The 20,334-nt window shown below is 45.2% G+C and overlaps 1 protein-coding gene and 1 pseudogene across 1 annotated transcript in view; one reads left to right on the top strand and one right to left on the bottom strand.

Annotated features, from left to right (window-relative positions):
* Positions 1–3,587: 3,587 nt before the first annotated feature.
* On the bottom strand, positions 3,588–11,659 carry LOC144486395 (uncharacterized; annotated as a pseudogene).
* A 1,695-nt stretch (positions 11,660–13,354) lies between these two features.
* The window catches only part of LOC144486394 (uncharacterized), a 159,061-nt gene continuing 152,081 nt past the window's right edge, over positions 13,355–20,334 (top strand). Inside the window, 2 exon segments of the mRNA XM_078204430.1 lie at positions 13,355–14,598; positions 18,724–18,729. Coding sequence (XP_078060556.1) covers positions 13,532–14,598; positions 18,724–18,729 — 1,073 coding nt within the window. The 5' untranslated portion in view covers positions 13,355–13,531.

Raw genomic sequence — 20,334 nt, 5'->3', positions numbered from 1 at the left:
AAGTCATGTAATTGGTAAAAGTTATGCGAATTGTTTTTGTTATATTCTAACTTTGATTTGATTTATTATTGTCACATGTATTAACATACAGTGAAAAGTATTGTTTCTTGCGCGCTATACAGACAAAACATATCATTCATAGAGAAGGAAACGAGAGAGTGCAGAATGTAGTGTTACAGTCATAGAACCATAGAAAATTACAGCTCAGAAACAGGCCTTTTGGCCCTTCTTGTCTGAAGACAGTCAGCATAGCTTTGTGAGTGGAAAATCATGTCTCACAAATTTGATTGACTTTTTTAAAGGGGTAACCAAGAAGGTAGATGAGGGCAGTGCAGTTGATGTTGTCAACATGGACTTCAGCAAAGCCTTTGACAAGGTACCGCATGGTAGGTTGTTGCACGGGATCAAGGGTGAGGTAGATAAATGGATACAAAATTGGCTTCCTGATGACAGAAGCCAGAGGGTGGTTGTAGAGGGTTGTTTTTCAAACTGGAGGCCTGTGACCAGTGGTGTGCCTCAGGGATCAGTAATGGGTCCCCTGTTATTTGTCATTTATATTGGTGATTTGGATGACACTTTAGCATGCTTGGTGAGTAAGTTTGCAGATGACACCAAGATTGATGGACAGTGAAGCAGGTTATCCAGGATTGCAACAGGATCTCGATCAATTGGGCCAGTGGGCTGACAAATGGCTGATGGAGTTTAATTTAGATAAATGCGAGGTGATGCATTTTGTCGATCGAACCAGGGCAGGACTTACTCAGTTAATGGTAGGGCATTGGGGAGAGTTACAGGACAAAGAGATCGAGGGGTACAGGTTCACAGCTCCTTGGAAGTGGAGTCACAGGTGGACAGAGTGGTGAAGAAAGCTTTCAGCATGCTTGATTTCATTGGTCAGAACATTGAACACAGGAGTTAGGATGTCGTGTTGAAGTTGTACAAGACACTGGTAAGGCCACACTTGGAATACTGTGTACAGTTCTGGTCATCTTATTATAGAAAGGATATTATTAAACTAGAAAGAGTGCAGAAAAGATTTATCAGGATGTTACCGGGACTTGATGGTTTGAGTTATAAGGAGAGTGTAAGTTGATAGGGATTCAGGACCGACACATTCCTGTAAGGATGAAGGATAAGTATGGCAAGTTTTGGGAACCTTGGATAACAAGAGATATTGTGAGTCTAGTCAAAGAGAAATAGGAAGCATTTGTCAAAGCTAGGAGGCTGGGGACACACGAAGCAAGTGTGGAATACAAGGAAAGTAGAAAGAAACTTAAGCAAGGAGTAAGGAGGGCTCAAAGGGGTCACGAAAAAGCCTTGGCCAACAGGATTAAGGAAAATCCCAAGACCTTTTATACATATATAAAGAGCAAGAGGGTAGCCAGGGAGAGGGTTGACCCTTTCAAGGACAAGGGAGGGAATCTGTGTGTGGAGCCAGAGGAAATGGGCAAGGTGTTAAATGAGTACTTTGCGTCAGTATTCACCAAAGAGAAGGACTTGGTGGATGATGAGTCTGGGAAAGGATGTGTAGATAGTTTGAGTCATGTTGAGATCAAAAAGGAGGAGGTATTGGGGTTCTTGAGAAACAATAAGGTAGACAAGTCCCCAGGGCCTGATGGGATATACCCCAGAATACTGAGAGAGGCAAGTGAAGAAATTGCTGGGGTCTTGAGAGAAATCTTTGTATCCTCACTGGCTACAGGGGAGGTCCCAAAGGATTGGAGAATAGCCAATGCTGTTCCTTTGTTTAAGAAGGGTAGCAAGAATAATCCAGATATTACAGGCCGGTGAGCCATACTTCAGTGGTCGGGAAATTATTGGAGAGGATTCTTCAAGATAGGATTTATTCCCACTTGGAAATAAGTGGACGTATTAGTGAGAGGCAACATGGTTTTGTGAAGGGGAGGTCGTGACTCACTAACTTGATCGAGTTTTTCGAGGAAGTGACGAAGATGATTGATGAGGGTAGGGCAGTGGATGTTGTCTACATGGACTTCAGTAAGGCTCTTGACAAGGTCCCTCATGGCAGACTGGTGCAGAAGGTGAAGTCGCATGGGATCAGAGGTGAGCTGGCTACGTGGATACAAAACTGCTTGGTCAAACAAGACAGAGGGTAGCAGTGGAAGGGTGCGTTTCTGAATGGAGGGCTGTGACAAGTGGCATCCCTCAGGGATCAGTGCTGGGACCGTTGCTGTTTGTAATATATATAAATGATTTGGAGGAAAATGTAACTGGATTGATTAGTACGTTTGCTGACGACACAAAGGTTGGTGGATTTGCAGATAGCGATGAGGACCATCAGAGGATACAGATCAGTTGGAGACTTGGGCGGAGAGATGGCAGATGGAGTTTAATCCGGACAAATGTGAGGTAATGCATTTTGGAAGGTCTAATCCAAAAAGGAAATGCACAGTAAATGGCAGAACACTTAAAAGTATAGATAGGCAAAGGGACCTGGGTGTACAGGTACACAGGTCACTGAATGTGGCAATGCAGGTGGAGAAGGTAGTCAAGAAGGCATACGGCATGCTTGCCTTCATTGGCCGGGGCATTGAGTTTAAAAATTGGCAAGTCATGTTACAGCTTTATAGAACCTTAGTTAGAACCGCACTTGGAATATAGTGTTCAATTCTGGTCACCACACTACCAGAAGGATGTGGAGGCTTTGGAGAGGGTACAGAAAAGATTTACCAGGATGTTGCCTGGTATGGAGGGCATTAGCTACGAGGAGAAACGTGGTTTGTTCTCACTGGAACAACGGAGTTGAGGGGTGACCTGATAGAAGTCTACAAGATTATGAGAGGCATGGACAGAGTTCATGCTGCACTATATAATTATGCCGCACTATATTCCAAGTGTGGCCTAATTAAGGTTCTATAAAGCTGCAACATGATTTGCCAATTTTTAAACTCAATGCCCCGGCCGATGAAGGCAAGCATGCCGTATGCCTTCTTGATGACCTTCTCCATCTGCGTTGCCACTTTCAGTGACCTGTGTACCTGTAAACCCAAATCCCTCTGCCTATCAATACTCTTAAGGGTTCTGCCATTTACTGTATATTTCCTATCTGTATTAGACCTTCCAAAATGCATTACCTCACATTTGTCCAGATTAAACTCCATCTACCATCTCTCCACCCAAGTCTCCAACTTAATCCTCCTGCATCCTCTGACGGTCCTCATCACTATCCGTAATTCAACCAACATTTGTGTCGTCCACAAACTTACCAATCAAACATTTTCCTCCAAATCATTTATATATATTACAAACAGCAAAGGTCCCAGCACTGATCCCTGAGGAACACCACTAGTCACAGCCCTCCATTCAGAAACGCATCATTTCACTGCAACCCTCTGTCTTCTCCTGATTAAATATTTCTGAACTTCCTAACACCCTGTCACTCTGAGATCCTTGTGACATTTGACTCAAAGAACATCAGCCCACTGGAGGCAAAGTCATGTGACCAGCCAGTCCAGCAGAAAGAAACCCTCTGACCCAATCCATGGATCAACTGTGAGAATGAACAAAATGCAGTCCTGGATGTAATTGAGAGCAGAAAAAACAACAGCAGAATCCAACCCCTGGAATCACTCGTGAACTTGTTGGTGTCTCAGCAGCTGGGATGAAACTGTGAATCCCTTCCCACACTGAGAGCAGGTGAACGGCCTCTCCCCAGTGTGAACGCACTGGTGTATCCGCAGCTCTGATGACTGAATGAATCCCTTCCTACACTGAGAGCAGGTGAATGGTTTCTCCCCAGTGTGAACTCGCTGGTGTCTCTGCAAGTGGGCTGACAAAGTGAATCCTTTCCCACACTGAGAGCAGGTGAACGGCCTCTCCCCTGTGTGACGTAGCTGGTGTCTCTGCAGGTCGGCTGACTGAGTGAATTCCTGCCCACACTGAGAGCAGGTGAACGGTCTCTCTCCAGTGTGAATTCGCTGGTGTGTCCGCAGGTGCGACGACTGAGTGAATCCCTCCCCACACTGAGAGCAGGTGAATGGTCTCTCTCCAGTGTGAACTCGCTGGTGTCTCTGCAGGTGGGATGACTGAGTGAATCCCTTCCCACACTGAGAACAGATGAACGGTCTGTCCCCAGTGTGAACTCGCTGGTGTCTCTGCAGGTGGGCTGACCGAGTGAATCCCTCCCCACACTGGGAGCATGTGAACGGCCTCTCTCCAGTGTGAACTCGCTAGTGTGTCTGCAGGCTGGATGACTGAATGAATCCCTCCCCACACTGAGAGCAGGTGAATGGTCTCTCCCCAGTGTGAACTCGCTGGTGCATCTGTAGGCTGGATAACTGATTAAATCCCTTCTTACACTGAGAGCAGATGAATGGCTTCTCCCCAGTATGGCTGCGCCGATGAATTTCCAGCTTAGATGGTGCTCCATATCCCTTCCCACAGTCCACACATTTCCATGGTTTCCCCATGGTGCAGGTGTCCTTGCCTCAGTTGCAGCCTTATCCACACACAGAACACAAGTACAGTCTCTCCCAGCTGCGAATGGTGTGATATTTATTCAGGCTGTGTTTAAAGTTCTTTAGTCAGTGCACTGGAACACTGTTGGTGTGTTGGTGCTTTTCCAGTCACAGTGATGTTTGAAATCTTTTCAAATCGACAGACTGTACAATCATTTCTCCTTCTAGATTCAAAGGCCGATGATATTTAGCTCCCAAGGAATATGACTGTCATGTCTCGACGTGACTTTTGAGATTTCTGCCCGTGATTCCTCTTTCAATATCCTGTAAAACAAGTTTTAAAAAGTAATCAGTGTCAGAACAGAATAGAAATTCAGAACAGAAAATTCTAGTTTCTATGGAACATTCTTTCCTCTCTCATTCCCCATACCTGCTGGGGGGTAGGTACAGGGGAAATGTTCGGGGGAAGTTTTTCACACAGAGGGTGGTGGGCGAGTAGAATCGGCTGCCATCAGTGGTGGTGGAGGCAAAATCAATCGGGATTTTTAAGAGACTCCTGGATGAGTACATGGGACTTAAAAGGATGGAGGGTTACAGGTAGGCCTAAAAGGTAGGGATATGTTCGGCACAACTTGTGGGGCCGAAGGGCCTGTTTTGTGCTGTAGTTTTTCTATGTTTCTATGTTCTAAAAGCTGTGAATCTCCATCCCACACACTCTCCCTCCATTCTCACTCTGCTGTATCTAATATTCACCCCTTCCAATTCTCCTCAAGGTGCTGATTGAGGCGGATTGACAGATCCATGCTCACTGCTTCCACTCCAGCACATAGAAATCATAAGAAATAGAAGCAACAGTTGGCCATTCAGCCCATCAAATTGCCTCAACCATTCATTGGGAATTGGCTGATCTACCTCAGCGCCATTTCCCACATTATCTCCCAGATCACCCAATGTCCTCAATATCTCAAAATTTATCAATCTCCAGCTTGAAAATTCTTGATGACTGAGGCTCCACAGTCCTCTGGGGTGCAGAATTCCAAAACGTCACCACATTCTTGAGTGAGGAAATCCCTCCTCATCTTAACTTTCTCTCCATTTTCCACCTGTTCCCCAAAGCGCTTGACTCCTTTATCAATCAAAAATCAGTCTAACTCACCCTGGAATATATTCAATGACCCTCAGCCTCCACTGATCCCTGTGGAGAAGAAATCCAAAGACTCGAATAGGCAAGAGATGAATGACTGGAAATATATAATGTAGCTCCAGTACAATATTAGTCTGTTTTAAGCTCAATCTTCATCCAGAGCGAGAGGAGCAACAATGGAGGAAGCTCCATGCGGCCATGCACACAAGTGCCGGACTCTGATTGGCTGGAGGACCAGCGTCCATCCGGTCCTCCACACGTTCCCATTGGTCAATCTGCCGCATGTAGACAATAAGGGGGCGGAACCCGGGCTCACGTGGGGGTGGGCGGGGCTTTGACCGCCTGCTGCGCTGAGCTGGTGTCCAATCCGCTTCTGTAACCAGTGATATTGCTGCCAATGGGACACTGTGTGCTGGGAACGCCCCTCTGAGTCATTGTGACGGCACAATGGAGCCCTGCCTGAATCAGCCAATAGCAATCACTCTGCTCCGCGGTGACGTCTCCGGGTTCAGGCGTGCGGACCCGGGAGCCCCGCCCCCCCCCCCCCCCCCAGTCTGTACATTCCACACATTGTTAGTCCAGTCAGATAGACATATATCTGTCTGGCCGCCTGCATGGGGATTTCCAGCTCTCTGTGTCCAGGACAGGATAAACACAGTAAGAAGTTTAACAACACCAGGTTAAAGTCCAACAAGTTTATTTGGTAGCAAATGCCACTAGCTTTCGGAGTGCTGCCACTTCGTCAGGTGGAGTGGAGAAATGCTCACAAACAGGGCACAGAGACACAAACTCAATTTACAGAATAATGATTGGAATGCAGTCTTTACAGATAATCAAGTCTTAAAAGTACAATGTGAATGGAGGGAGCATTAAGCACAGGTTAAAGACAGGACAGCCAGTGAGATTCTGCAAGTCCAGACAAGCTGTGGGGGTTACAGATAGTGTGACATGAACCCAAGATCCCGGTTGAGGCCGTCCTCATGTGTGCGGAACTTGGCTATCAGTTTCTGCTCATCCAGGACAGGAAGCATGAGCATGGATATGTCTATAGAACAGGGTAAAGGTTTGCTCTGCAGAGAGCCAGCATTGAATCAGTGGCCCGAATGGCCACATTCCAAGCCCTGATGTCTGACTGATCTAAAGAGAGAAATTTCAGCAGCTCCAGTCTCTCCAACCAACTGAACTGCCTCATCATAGAATCGTACAATGCAGAAAAGGCCCTTCAGCCCATCGAGACTGCACCGACACGCAAGAAACGCCTGACTTCCCGCCTAATCCCATTTACCCGCACCTGGCCCATAGTCTTAACTGTTCTGACTTGCCCAGTGCTGATCCAGGTACTTTTTAAGGATGCGAGGTGCCATTCTCGCAAATCTCCTCTGCATCCTCTCTAAGAACTTCACATCTTCCCTAAAGTTTGAGGCCCACATATAGAGTTCCATTCTCGAGGGATAGAATCGAACAGCAGGGAGGTTATGTTCGACTTGATTAGAAACGCGATTATACTACACTGGGAATACTGTCAACAGTTGTGATCTCCATTTAGAATCATAGAATCCCTCCAGTGCGGAAGGAGGCCATTCAGCCCAATTGAGTCTGTACTGACTCTCCAAAAGTTCATCCCAGCCAGGTCTATTCCACCCGAGCCTCGAACCCCGCATATTTGCCATAGCTAATCTACCTAACCTGCACATCGTTGGACTGTGGGTGGAAACCGGAGCACCTGCAGGGAAAATGTGCAAACTTCACACAAACAGTCACCCAAGGCCAGAATCAAACACGTCTCCCTGGATTTGTGAGGCAGCAGTGCTAACCACTGTAGAAATAAAGGCACTGGAGAAGGGGCAAAAAAAGTCACAAGAATAATCCCAGAACTGAGAGCATTTAACCCTCAGGAGAGGCTGGGGCTGCTGATTGTTACAAAGACATTATCAGTTTAAAAAAGGTTTATTTTTGATCTGTTACATTGTTCCAATTTGGCTGTACGCTGCCCAATTATAGAACCCAAATTGTCCTTTTAAAGGGTTTGAATTTGGCAGAGATATAACCATCAAGCAAAGACTCAGACACCAAATCAGTCAATTGTGTCAAAGTTTATTGATTATAAGCAACTTTTAGAAACTGATCGGGTCAAGTTTACTCATCAATGAAACTCTACCAACTCCACACTTTCAAGTCAGTGATTGATCCAAGAGAAGTGGACGACAATGTGAAATCCTGGGGCTGACAGAGAAACAGTCACTGCCTCTGAGAAGCACGGACGGCACCTTCCTGGGGTTTCGAATAGCAGGGAACCCTTCGCTGAACCATTCCCAGGACTAACTACTCATCTTTTTTTAATTCATTTGTGAGACATGGGCATTGCTGGTGAGGCCAGCATTTATTGCCCATCCCTAGTTGCCCTTGAGAAGGTGGTGGTGAGCTGCCTCTTGAATCACTGCAGTCCATGTGCTGTGGGTTGACCCACAATGCCGTTAGGGAGGGAATACCAGGATTTGACCCAGCGACAGCGAAGGAACAGCGATGATCACTTCACTGATGATCAAGAGTAGGCTGATTGGGCGGTATTTGGCCGGGTTGGGTTTGTCCTGCTTTTTGTGTTCAGGACAATTTTCCACATTGCCGGGTAGATGCCAGTGTTGCAATTGTACTGGAAGAGCTTGGCTATGGAACCGGCAAGTTCTGGAGCACAAGTCTGGAATGTTATCAGGGCCCATTGCCTTAGCAGTATCCAGTGCCTCCAACTGTTTCTTGATATTATGTGGAGTGGATCGACTTGGCTGGAGACTGGGATCTGAGATGTTGGGGACCACTGGGACCCGCTCTTTGCTCCAATGCACCATGAATTTAGGCTTGCTATTTTTCACATGTAACTATTCATATCTGCACACTCACACCCGTATCCCAAAATCATGTCACACATTCTTGACTCTCAGATGTGCTGATGAAAAGATCAAAGTGAGTGTCTGTCTTTCTTATCTCCTGCTGTTCTGGTGCTGATATTTCATGTAGTGGCCGGACTTTCAAATGTGGATTTCTTTAAAACAAAGTTCATGGACAAGGATGTAAGTATTTCCAAGAGAAAGTGATCAACTTATTCATCCCATCTACACATTCCAGACTTTCTCAAGAATGCAGGTGGATACCAGATTGATATATTCCATTCAACCGCACCCAAGGTGAGTTATTCCAATTCCTTTATTGTCCAGGACAATATATTCACAATATCTTTAAAACAGAAATTAAACATTCCCATTTGATTTCAGGTATTAACATATTCTGTTTGTTCTTTATTGTCAATGTCAGGTTGGGGTTGTTCCCATTGGAGCAAAGGAGGTTGAGGGAAGATTTGATAGAGGTGGACAAGATTCTGACAGGTTAAATAAGGTGGACAAAGAAAAGCTGTTCCCATTAGCTGATGGGACAAGGACGAGGGGGACACAGATTTAAAGTTTTGGATCAGAGATGCAGTGAGGGGATATGAGGAAGAATATTTTGATGCAGTGAATGGTAATGACCTGGAACTCGCTGCCTATGAGGGTGGAGGAAGTGGAGACAATAAACAATTTCAAGGGAAATTGGATGGGCATTGGGGGGGGTTTCAAACAGAAATGCTGACTAAATATCTCTGAACTTCCTCACACCCTGTCACTCTGTGATCCGTGTGAAATCTGAAACCAGGTATTCGCAACAAGACTCAAAGAGCATCAGCCCACTGGAGGCAAAGTCATGAGACCGGCCAGTTCAGCAGAAAGAAACCCTCCGACCCTCCCCATTGACCAACTGTGAGAATGAACAAAATGCAGTCCTGGATGTAATTGAGAGCAGAAACAACAACAGCAGAATCCAACCCGTGTGATCACTTGTGAACTCGCTGGTGTGTCTCCAGGTTAGATAACTGAGTGAATCCCTTCCCACACTGAGAGCAGGTGAACGGCCTCTCCCCAGTGTGAACTCGCTGGTGTGACTGCAGTGTGGATAACTGAGTGAATCCCTTCCCACACTGAGAACAGGTGAATGGCCTCTCCCCAGTGTGAACTCGCTGGTGTGTCTGCAGGTTGGATAAATCACTGAATCCCTTCCCACAGTGAGAGCAGGTGAATGGTCTCTCCCCAGTGTGACCTCGCTGGTGTGTTTGCAGGCTGGATGAATGACTGAATCCCTTCCCGCACTCAGAGCAGATGAAGGGTCTCTCCCCAGAGTGAACTCGTTGGTGTGTCAGCAAGGTGGATAACTGAGTAAATCCCTTCCCACACTGAGAGCAGGTGAATGGTTTCACCCCGGTGTGAATTAGCTGGTGCTTTTGCAGGCTGGATAACTGAGTAAATCCCTTCCCACACTGAGAGCAGGTGAATGGCCTCTCCCCAGTGTGAACTCGCTGGTGTGACTGGAGGGTGGATAAGCGAGTGAATCCTTTCCCACACCAAGAGCAGGTGAATGGCCTATCTCCTGTATGAATGCGTTGATGAGCTTGCAGCTCTGATGGGGCTCTGTATCCCTTCCCGCAGTCCACACATATCCACGGTTTTTCCATGTTTTGGGTCTCCTTGTATCCCTGCAGTTCAGACAACCCTTTGAAGCCGTGGAAACACACACAGAACACGTGTGCGGTTTCTCCCCACTATGAATGGATGTTTTTTTTACAGGCTGTGTAACTGCTGAAAGCTCTTTCCGCAGTCAGTGCACTGGAACACTCTCACTCAGGCGTATGTGTGTCTTGGTACTTTTCCATCCACACTAATGTTTAAAATCTTTTGAAGTTGACAGACCGGTCAAACATTTCTCTGATATTCACATCCCAAGGGATCGAGTGATTTTGTCCAAAATGCACATCACGTCTGAGATTTCTGTCAGTGATTTCTCCTCTTCCAATATCCTGTAAAAACAATTTAGAAAATATCTCACTGTCAGTACAGGATAGAAATTCAAAACAGACAATTCAAGTTTCTATGGAATGTGCTTTCCTTTCTCATTCCCCAAGAGCTGTAAATTCAGGCTGATTGACAGACCCATGCTCACTGCTTCCTGCCCTGGACACAGATCCGAAGAAATAGTTGCTGCTGTTGACTATTCGGCCCATCGAGCCTGCTGAACCATTCAATGAGCTCACTGACCGATTTACCTCTGCCAGATTATCCCCCATATCTCTTGATATCTTCAATGTCTAGAAATATATCAATCACCTGCTTGAGCATACTTTATGACGAAGGTTCTGGTGTAGAGAATGCCAAAACTTCACCACATCCTGAAGTGAAAAAATCCCTCATCTTAAATTTCTCTCTGTTTTCCCCATAACTCTTGACTCCCTTGTCCCCTCAATGATATATTCAATGATCTTCAGCCTTCACTGGTCTTTAAGGAAGAGAAACCCAGATAGTACAACACTCTGAGGGAAGAGATGACTGGAAATATATAAGCTAGCTAAGATTACACAGCAAGAAAAGATATTAAATATATTTTATTACAAGACAATAGATAATGTATCTGATATGGACCATATAAAAACACTAGACATATCTCTTTCTGATTTTAATTTACTGTCCCCTGAAATGTCAGCCATCTCCTGGGGAAACCAGCCATTTAATTGTGAACATTGGGAAAGAGATAATCTTTTTAGCCAGACAAATAAATGTGTCAAGCTGAGGGAGCAAAGGATGTCAATGTCTTTAAGAGAGAGCGAGGGAGACCTGGGCCAACCTTTCCAGAGTCTGCAGCCTCCCTGGATTCACTTCCTTTCCCTTCACTTGCTGCAAGTCCCCAATTTCCCCCAGAATGAGAAAAGAAATAGAAAGGGGGAGAAAATAAAGTGTTTTACTCACAGATGTTGGCCTCAAGAGGAAGTTTGAGTTTGTCTGAAGCTCAATCTTCATTCAGAGAGAGAGGATCTTTATTTAGGCAGCGAGTGGTGACCTGGAAGTTAAAAATTCAACTCCAGAATGAGAAAAGAAATAGAAAGGGGGAGAAAATAAAGTGTTTTGCTCACAGATGTTGGCCTCAAGAGGAAGTTTGAGTCTGTCTGAAGCTCAATCTTCATTCAGAGAGAGAGAAGCAGCAGCAGCTTTGCTGGGCAGGAATGGGCAGCTGAACAAGCTCATTGTCCACTTCCGCATTCAGACAATGAGGAGCTGTGATTGGCTGGAGGAGCAGAGTACGTCCGGTCCCCCAGAGTTCCCATTGGTCAATGCCCCGCAGACAGACAATGAGGGGCGGAGCCCCACGTGGGGGTGGGCGGGACTTTGCCCTCCAGCCGCGCTGAGCTGTTGTCCAATGGGACAGGCTGGAAGACCCGGACAGACAATGGTCAGTGCGCCGGCTCTGTCCCGGGCCCCGCCCCGCACATTCCACATAACGCGCATCCTCCGAAATCCACACATGCGCATTCCCCAAATTCCGCCAATGTGCACTTCCGACTCACTGCCTCTCACCGTAGCTGGCCAATGGGGAGTGTTGGAACACCGGAAGGACTCTTGGTCCTTGTGTGAATGAAGATTGAGCTTCAGACCGACTTAAACTTCCTCCTTAAAAGAGGCCAACATCTGTGAGTAAAACACTTTCTTTTCTCCCCCTTTCCAGTTCTTTTCTCATTCTGGGGGAAATTGGGGACTTGCAGCAACTGAAGGGAAAGGAAGTGAATCCAGGGAGGCTGCAGACTCTGGAAAGGTTGGCCCAGGTCTCTCTCTCTCTTAAAGACATTGACATCCTTTGCTCCCTCAGCTTGACACATTTATTTGTCTGGCTAAAAGGATGGTCACTTTCCTAATGTTCACAATTAAAGGGTTGGTTTCCCCAGGAGATGACTGACATTTAAGGGGACAGTAAATTAATATAGGACAGAGACATGTCTAGCGTTGTTATATGATACAGATTAGATATATTATTTATGACTCTGTAATAAAATACATTTATTATTATTTATAGTCTTGTAATATAGAAATGTAGCTACATTATGTATTTTCAGTCATCACTTTCCTCAGGCAATTGTTATTCTTGAATTTCCTTTCCACAGGGATCATTGCAGGTTGAGAATCATTTAAATATATTCCAGGATGAGTTAGACTGATTCTTGACTGAGAAGACTGTCAAGGCTTATGGGGAACATATGGGGAAATGGAGAGAAAGCTAAGATGACGAGGGATTTCCTGATTCAAGGATGTGGTGAAGCGTTGGAATTCTCTACCTTGGAGGCCTGTGGAGCCTCAGTCATCAAGAATTTTCAGGAGAGAGAGATTGGTTTCTAGATATTGAAGAAATCAAGGGAGATGGATTTAGTGTGGGGAGAATGATGCTGAGGTAGATGAGCCAATGATCTCCCGGAATGGTTTAAAAGGCATGATAGGCCAAGTGGCCAACCGCCATTCCTATTTGTTATCATTTCTGTGCTGGACAGGAAGCAGTGAGCGTGGATCTGTCAATCAGATTCAATCAGCACCTTCAGGGGAATTGGGAGGGTGAATATTAGATACAGCAGAGTGAAAATGGAGGGAGAGTGTGTGGGATGGAGATTTACAGATTTTGGGGAATGAGAGAGGAAAGAATGTTCCATAGAAACTAGAATTGTCTGTTCTGAATTTCTATCCTGTACTGACACTGATGACATTTGCAAACCTGTTTTACAGGATAATGAAAGAGGAATCACAGTCCGAAATCTCAAACATCACGTCTAGATCTGACAGGGTCATATTCCTTGGGACCTGAATATCATCAGCCATTGAATCCAGAAGGAGAAATGATTGTCCAGTCTGTTGATTTGAAAGGATTTCAAATGTCAGTGTGACTGGAAAAGGACCAACACACTGCCACACTCGGGTGAGAGTGTTCCAGTGCATGGACTAAAGAGCTTTAACCAGTTACACAGCCTGAATAAAGATCACACCATTAACAGCGGGGAGAGACTGCACTCGTGTTGTGTGTGTGTTAACGAGGCTTCAACTGATTGTCCACCAAAGAGAGAGGCAAGGACACCTGCACCATGGAGAAACCATGGAAATGTGGGAACTGTGGGAAGAGATACAGATCCCCATCAGAACTGGAAGTTCATCGGCGCAGTCACACTGGAGAGAGGCCATTCACCTGTTCTCAGTGTGGGAAGGGATTCAGTGAAATATCCCACCTGCGGACACACCAGCGAGTTCACACTGGGGAGAGGCCGTTCACCTGCTCTCAGTGTGCGGAGGGATTCACACAATCATCCCATCTACAGTCACACCAGTGGGTTCACACTGGGGAGTGGCCATTCACCTGCTCTCAATGTGCGAAGGGATTCAGTCAGTTATCCAGCCTGCAGACACACCAGCGAGTTCACACTGGGGAGAGACCGTTCACCTGCTCTCAGTGTGGGAAGGGATTCAGTCAATTATCCAACTTGCAGACACACCAGCGAGTTCACACTGGGGAGAGGCCATTCACCTGCTCTCAGTGTGGGAAGGGATTCAGTCAATTATCCAACTTGCAGACACACCAGCGAGTTCACACTGGGGAGAGACCGTTCACCTGCTCTCAGTGTGAGAAGGAATTCACTCATTTATCCAGCCTGCAGACACACCAGCGAGTTCATACTGGGGAGAGGCCATTCAGCTGCTCTCAGTGTGGGAAGGGATTCACTCATTCAACCAGCCTGCAGACACACCAGCGAGTTCACACTGGGGAGAGGCCGTTCACCTGCCCTCAGTGTGGGGAAGGATTCACTCAATCATCCAACCTGCGGAAGCACCAGCGAGTTCATACTGGGGAGAAACCATTCACCTGCTCTCAGTGTGGGAAAGGAGTCACTCAGTTATCGAGTCTGCGGACACACCTGCGAGTTCACACTGGGGAGAGGCCATTCACCTGCTCTCAGTGTGGGAAGGGATTCAGTGATTCATCCAGCCTGCGAAGACACCAGCGAGTTCACACTGGGGAGAGGCCGTTCACCTGCTCTCAGTGTGGGAAGGGATTCACTCAGTTATCCAGTCTGCGGACACACGAGCGGATTCACACTGGGGAGAAACCGTTCGTCTGCCCTCAGTGTGGGAAGGGATTCACTGACCTATCCAACCTGTGCACACACCAGCGAGTTCACACTGGGGAGAGGCCATTCACCTGCTCTCAGTGTGGGAAGGGATTCAGAGTTTCATCCCAGCTGTTGAGACACCAACGAGTTCACGAGTGATTCCAGGGGTTGGATTCTGCTGTTATTGTTTCTGCTCTCAATTACATCCAGGACTGCATTCTGTTCATTCTCACAGTTGGTCAATGGGGAGGGTCGGAGGGTTTCTTTCTGCTGGACTGGCCGGTCTCATGACTTTGCCTCCAGTGGGCTGATGCTCTTTGAGTCTTGTTGCGAATACCTGGTTTCAAATTTCACACGGATCACAGAGTGACAGGGTGTGAGGAAGTTCAGAGATATTTAGTCAGCATTTCTGTTTGAAACCCCCCAAATGCCCATCCAATTTCCTTTGTAATTGTTTATTGTCTCCACTTCCTCCACCCTCGTAGGCAGCGAGTTCCAGGTCATTACCATTCGCTGCATCAGAATATTCTGACTCACGTTCCCCCCTGCATCTCTGACTCAAAACTTTAAATCTGTGTCCCCCTCGTCCTTGTCCCATCAGCGAATGGGAACAGCTTTTCTTTGTCCACCTTATCTAAACCTATCAGAATCTTGTCAGGAATGTGTAGCTGGAAATCCCTCCCTAACAGCACTGTGGGTGTACTTACACCTCAGGCATTGTAACAGTTCAGGAAGGCAGGGTTGGGGTTGACCACGGCCGAGGCAGCTACATACAGCCACATATTCTGTTATAATTGAAGGACCGCAGATGAATGTGAGGCATTATGGGACTGGACTATCTTGACCACATTCCTGTGACTGCTCAGTTTCTGCAATCACGGACCATTAAAGCTGCTTAGCAGGGCCCCAACAGAGGACCTTGTGAGAATATTTACACAGAATGAGTTAGAATTAAACTTATTCCATAAGTTTGGGTGCCATGATGGCACAGTGGTTAGCACTGCTGCCTCACAGCGCCAGGGATCCGGGTTCGATTCCTGGCTTGAGTTACTGTCTGTGTGGAGTCTGCACATTCTCCCCGTGTCCCTGTTTCCTCCGGGTGCCCCGATTTCCTCCCAAAGTCCAAAGATGTGCGGGTTAGGTGGATTGGCCATGCGAAATTGCTCCTTAGTGTCAGGGGGACTTGCTAGGGTAAATGCATGGGGGATAGGGCCTGGGTGTGACTGTGGTCAGTGCAGACTCGATGGGCCAAATGGCCTCCTTCTGCACTGTAGGATTCTATGAATCTATGAATAACCAGCTGATATTCAGCGGCTGAGATATCCAAATCTGTAAAAAGGGGGTCTGATCAATCAACAAACGGTGGTAGGTAGTCGATTAAGAAGCATTCTCAGGCATTGCTGAAATTATTTTATCCTAGATTTGTGATAAGTACTGTGAGGGACTTGTGACCGGTAGTCGGTGAAGTGACGGTACACTCCAAGTAGCACTGGACTGAAAAGTGGACCTCTAAGAGTGGATTCTAATGGTTATAATCCAACCCAAGCATGGCCAGTGAAAAATTCAGAGCTCGAGTAGGGACTGGACAGATTTCTTACCTGTCTTTTGGAAACTAAGAGCAAGAAACTTAGCGATAAAATGATTTGAGAACAGAGCCAACATTTTGAGTCTGGATGACACTTCATAGGAGCTCTCATGAAGGGTCATCCAGACTTGAAACGTTGGCTCTATTCTCTCCCTACAGATGCTGTCCGATCTGCTGGGATTTTCCAGCATTTTCTGTTTTTGTTTTACTTTTACAATAAATGATTCGGTCTGATTGGAATCCCCACGATCCTCCTGCAAGACAGAGAGAAAGTGGTGACAAAAGGAGAATAAGGATATGGATGATAGAGTCTAGGTTCTGATTCTCCGAGCCCATGTAGAATTAACAAAATGAGTGAACCAGTTTATAAAGAACAGAAATTACCCATCCCTAACAAAAAACTGATCAAATTAAAATAGGTTGAGGAATATAACAAAAAAATTAATAGATGAAGTTTAAAATCAAGTTTCTTTTGTTGTTAGAGAGGGGATTTTTCACAGTAACTTCATTGCAGTGTTAATGTAAGCTTACTTGAGACTAATTATAAACTTTAAGTTTTTTAAAGTTATTTTGTCAGAGGGGTTCAGAATACCTTGAGATTAAAAAGTAATAAAGGTTATTGAAACAGGGTGGACTGACTTAGACTAACATAGAATAAGGACCACAACGTGCCTTATTTATATTATACAAAGGTACTGTCTGCATAGAGACACATATAACCACTGGTATCGAATTTAAACATGTATTTCAGATTTAAATATGTACTTTTTGTACTGAAATGTACACCTTGGCCAAACTGCAGACTGCCCTAAAGCATAATGGGATAAAAGCTGAGTGAGACGGGCCACATTCTTTCAGAATAGTGAAGCCACAGAGCACAGTTTTTATCAGTATGAGTTATAAGGGATGGCTCAGCAGACAGTGGAAAGGAACTTTTGAACCCTATAACCTATGTAATAGAAGTTGCTGACAGTCAGTTAGAAAGCAACCTTTGAACCCTATGGACCTACGTAAGTGAAAGTTGCAAAGTAACAGTGGGCAGGAACTTTCAGATTCTACAGACCAATGAATTCCCATTCTTCCAGAAGATCGGATGTTATTGGCCAAGGTAAATATTGTGCACGAACATGATTGGAGCATCCAGTTAGGATGACAGAGTGGGCGGGTGAAATGAACTTTCAAAATAGTATAACTACGCGGCCAATGTATTGTAACTTTAGAAAGGAGTTGGACTCCCAGCTGCCTTTCTCCCAGCGCGTGTTGGTCAATAAAGAATGTCTTTAACCAGTATACTGTCTTTTGCAAATCTTTGTATTAACTGGGTTCAGCTCAATACTTAGCCTCTGAGAAAAACCCCCACCATATGTAAAGTGAAGTAATTGTGGGCCAAGTTTTTTCTGCTCACTCCCGACCCCTTTAGGTTCTGTAGAAAAGTTAATCCTTTCAGCAGACAGTTCATTTCTTTGTAAATCACCTGGAAACTCATGTGTCTATTTTAGTTTTTGATTGAGGATTTATGGGAACCAGTTAAATGTGTAAATTTTAAGCGGAGCCTGGAGGAATTTGGAAGAACTGTGAGGATTTTATCGTGTTGTCACCTCAACCCCAGACAAAGAACAAAGATTTTGCAGCTGGCAACATGTTTGGGATTTTAAATCAACAAAGACTTGATGTTTCCGATAAAATCAGGCTTTGGAAGTTGGCTAAAAAAAGTTTAAGTTATAATGAAGGGGAATGAAGGCTGTTGTATCTTATTTTAATCAAGGAGTTGTGAACTTAGACCATAAGACATAGGAGCAAAATTAGGCCACTCGGCCCATCGAATCTTCTCCGCTATTCAATCATGGCTGATATTTTTCTCATCCCCATTCTCCTGCCTTTTCCCCATAACCCCTGATCCCCTTATTAATCAAGAACCTATCTATCTCTGTCTTACAGACACTCAATGAACTGACCTTCACAGCCTTCTGCGGCAAAGAGTTCCACAGATTCACCATTCTCTGGCTGAAGAAATTCCTCCTCATCTCCGTTTTAAAGGATCATCCCTTTAGCCTGAGGTTGTGCCCTCTAGTTCTAGTTTTTTCCTACTAAGTTTCAATAAGATCCCTCCTCATCCTTCTAAACTCGAATGAGTACAGACCCAGAGTCCTCAACCATTCTTCATACGACAAGCTCTTCATTCCAGAGATCATTCTTGTGAAGCTCCTCCAGACCCTTTCCAAGACCAGCACATCCTTCCTTAGATGTGGGGCTCAAAACTGCTCACAATACTCCAAACGGGGTCTGACCAGAGCCTTATACAGTCTCAGAAGTACATCGCTGCTCTTTATTCTAGCCCTCTTGACATGAATGCTAACATTGCATCTGCCTCCCGAACTGCCAACTAAACCTGCACGTTAACCTTAAGAGAATCTTGAACAATGACTCCCAAGTCTCTTTGTGCTTCTGATTTCCGAAGCATTTCCCCATTTAGGGGATCCTCAAAAAAGCAAATACAACAATGGCTTTGGCATCTGCTACAATGTGACTGACAGTTTGACAACGGAGTCAAGGGCATCAGGAGTAAAAGATACCCTGGGAGGTGGAGAAGAATGTGACGGAGATTACGAGCGGGTCCTTGATAGGTTTTCTAAAGAGATTCAGAAAGGAAACAGCAAGTGGGAAAAAGTCCAGAATAAATTAATTTCCAGTTACATTGGAAACCTGTTGCCTCACAGCTGAGTACAAAATATAAAGAGTTGAGGGAACTGGTGGATAAGCTGCAGAATGGAGCTGATTGCTGGCAGGAGAGCACGTCTGACCTGGACAATCAGTTACATTGGGAACAGGGGGCAGATGATAGGGTGAGTGGAGCTCAGAAAAATCTACTGCTGTTCGGCCAAACTCTGGAACAAGATATTGATTTACAGTCAGAAAATATCAGATCAAGTGAAGAGTTAGAAAATGCCATGGGGACTTTGAGAAAGTTAACTTAGCCACAAAGTGACACCTCCCCTGAAGCAGACCACTCCCCGTGTTTAGCTGAAATCAAACAACCTGAGACACATCAGTCACCAGTGAGTAGATGTAGTTGTTTTCTCCAAAGAAAGAATCACTGAAAGCACTCCTCCCTCTCCTCTGCCTCTCCTGTGTGATGAGGGAATGCAGGTGTGTGAGGTTCGCCATGGCCTTTGCACCGTCATGATCCACAACGCTTACTCCAAGTTGGTTTGCCCAGTTGAAGGAATACTGTACATTTGAGTCATAATTGTTGAAGCAGAGTGTTGTTTGAAAGCATCATAGATTCGAAGAATTAGTTTGGAAAGGGAATAAAAATTAATTTAATTTGAACAGCCGTGAGTTTCTGTTTGAAATAAATTCAGACTGTACTAAAATGTGAAAGGAATGTATTTGGGTTTGAAATTAAGTTGTTGAAGGTTAGAATTGTGAAGGACAATTTGCTCCCAAAACAGAAAGATCAGGCTGCAGTTTGGCAGCAAACCAGTTCCAACTTTCCAAACCATCGGAGTTAAAATTGTTGAGATTCGGTTAACAACATATTTCACAAAGTATTTCTTTCAACTCTGATTAAGTGGAAAATATTGAAAATTGAAATTGGTGTTCAAAAAAAGATAGAGAAAAGAGATGAAATTTGAACAAAATTGAAGAAAATGACATGAGAGAAGTTTTTTAAATTATATAAATTGACACAATTGCCAAGTTTCCTCTGCCCACTCCCCGCCTCTCTCGGTTCCACAGAGAAGTTAACCCTTTCAGCAGACAGTTGATTTTTATAAATCTCCACACAGCCTTTGTTTTTTAATGTAACCTGTGATTGGACATATTATGGTTTATTTGGTAGCAAATAGGCCAGGGACCCGGTTCGATTCCTAACTTGGGTCACTGTCTGGGCGGAGTCTACACGTTTTCCCTGTGTCTGCGTGGATTTCCTCCGGGTGCTCCAGTTTCCTCCCACAGTCGAAAAGCGTGCTAGTTCGGTGCATTGGCTATGCTAAATTCTCCCGCAGTGTGCCAGAGCAGGCGTCGGAGTGTGGCGACTAAGGGATTTTCGCAATAAGTGTGAATGTAAGCCTACTTGTGACTAATGAATAAACTTTGACTTCAAATATTCTTAAAGTTTTTAAAGTTTATTTATTAGTGTCACAACTAGACTTACATAAACACTGCAATGAAGTTACTGTGAAATGTTCGGTTTCTT

The sequence above is a fragment of the Mustelus asterias genome, unplaced genomic scaffold (genome assembly GCF_964213995.1).
Source record: "Mustelus asterias unplaced genomic scaffold, sMusAst1.hap1.1 HAP1_SCAFFOLD_331, whole genome shotgun sequence".
Classification (NCBI taxonomy): domain Eukaryota; kingdom Metazoa; phylum Chordata; class Chondrichthyes; order Carcharhiniformes; family Triakidae; genus Mustelus; species Mustelus asterias.
The sequence above is the reverse complement of the archived record's forward strand: the minus strand, read 5'-3'. Positions and strand labels throughout refer to the sequence as shown.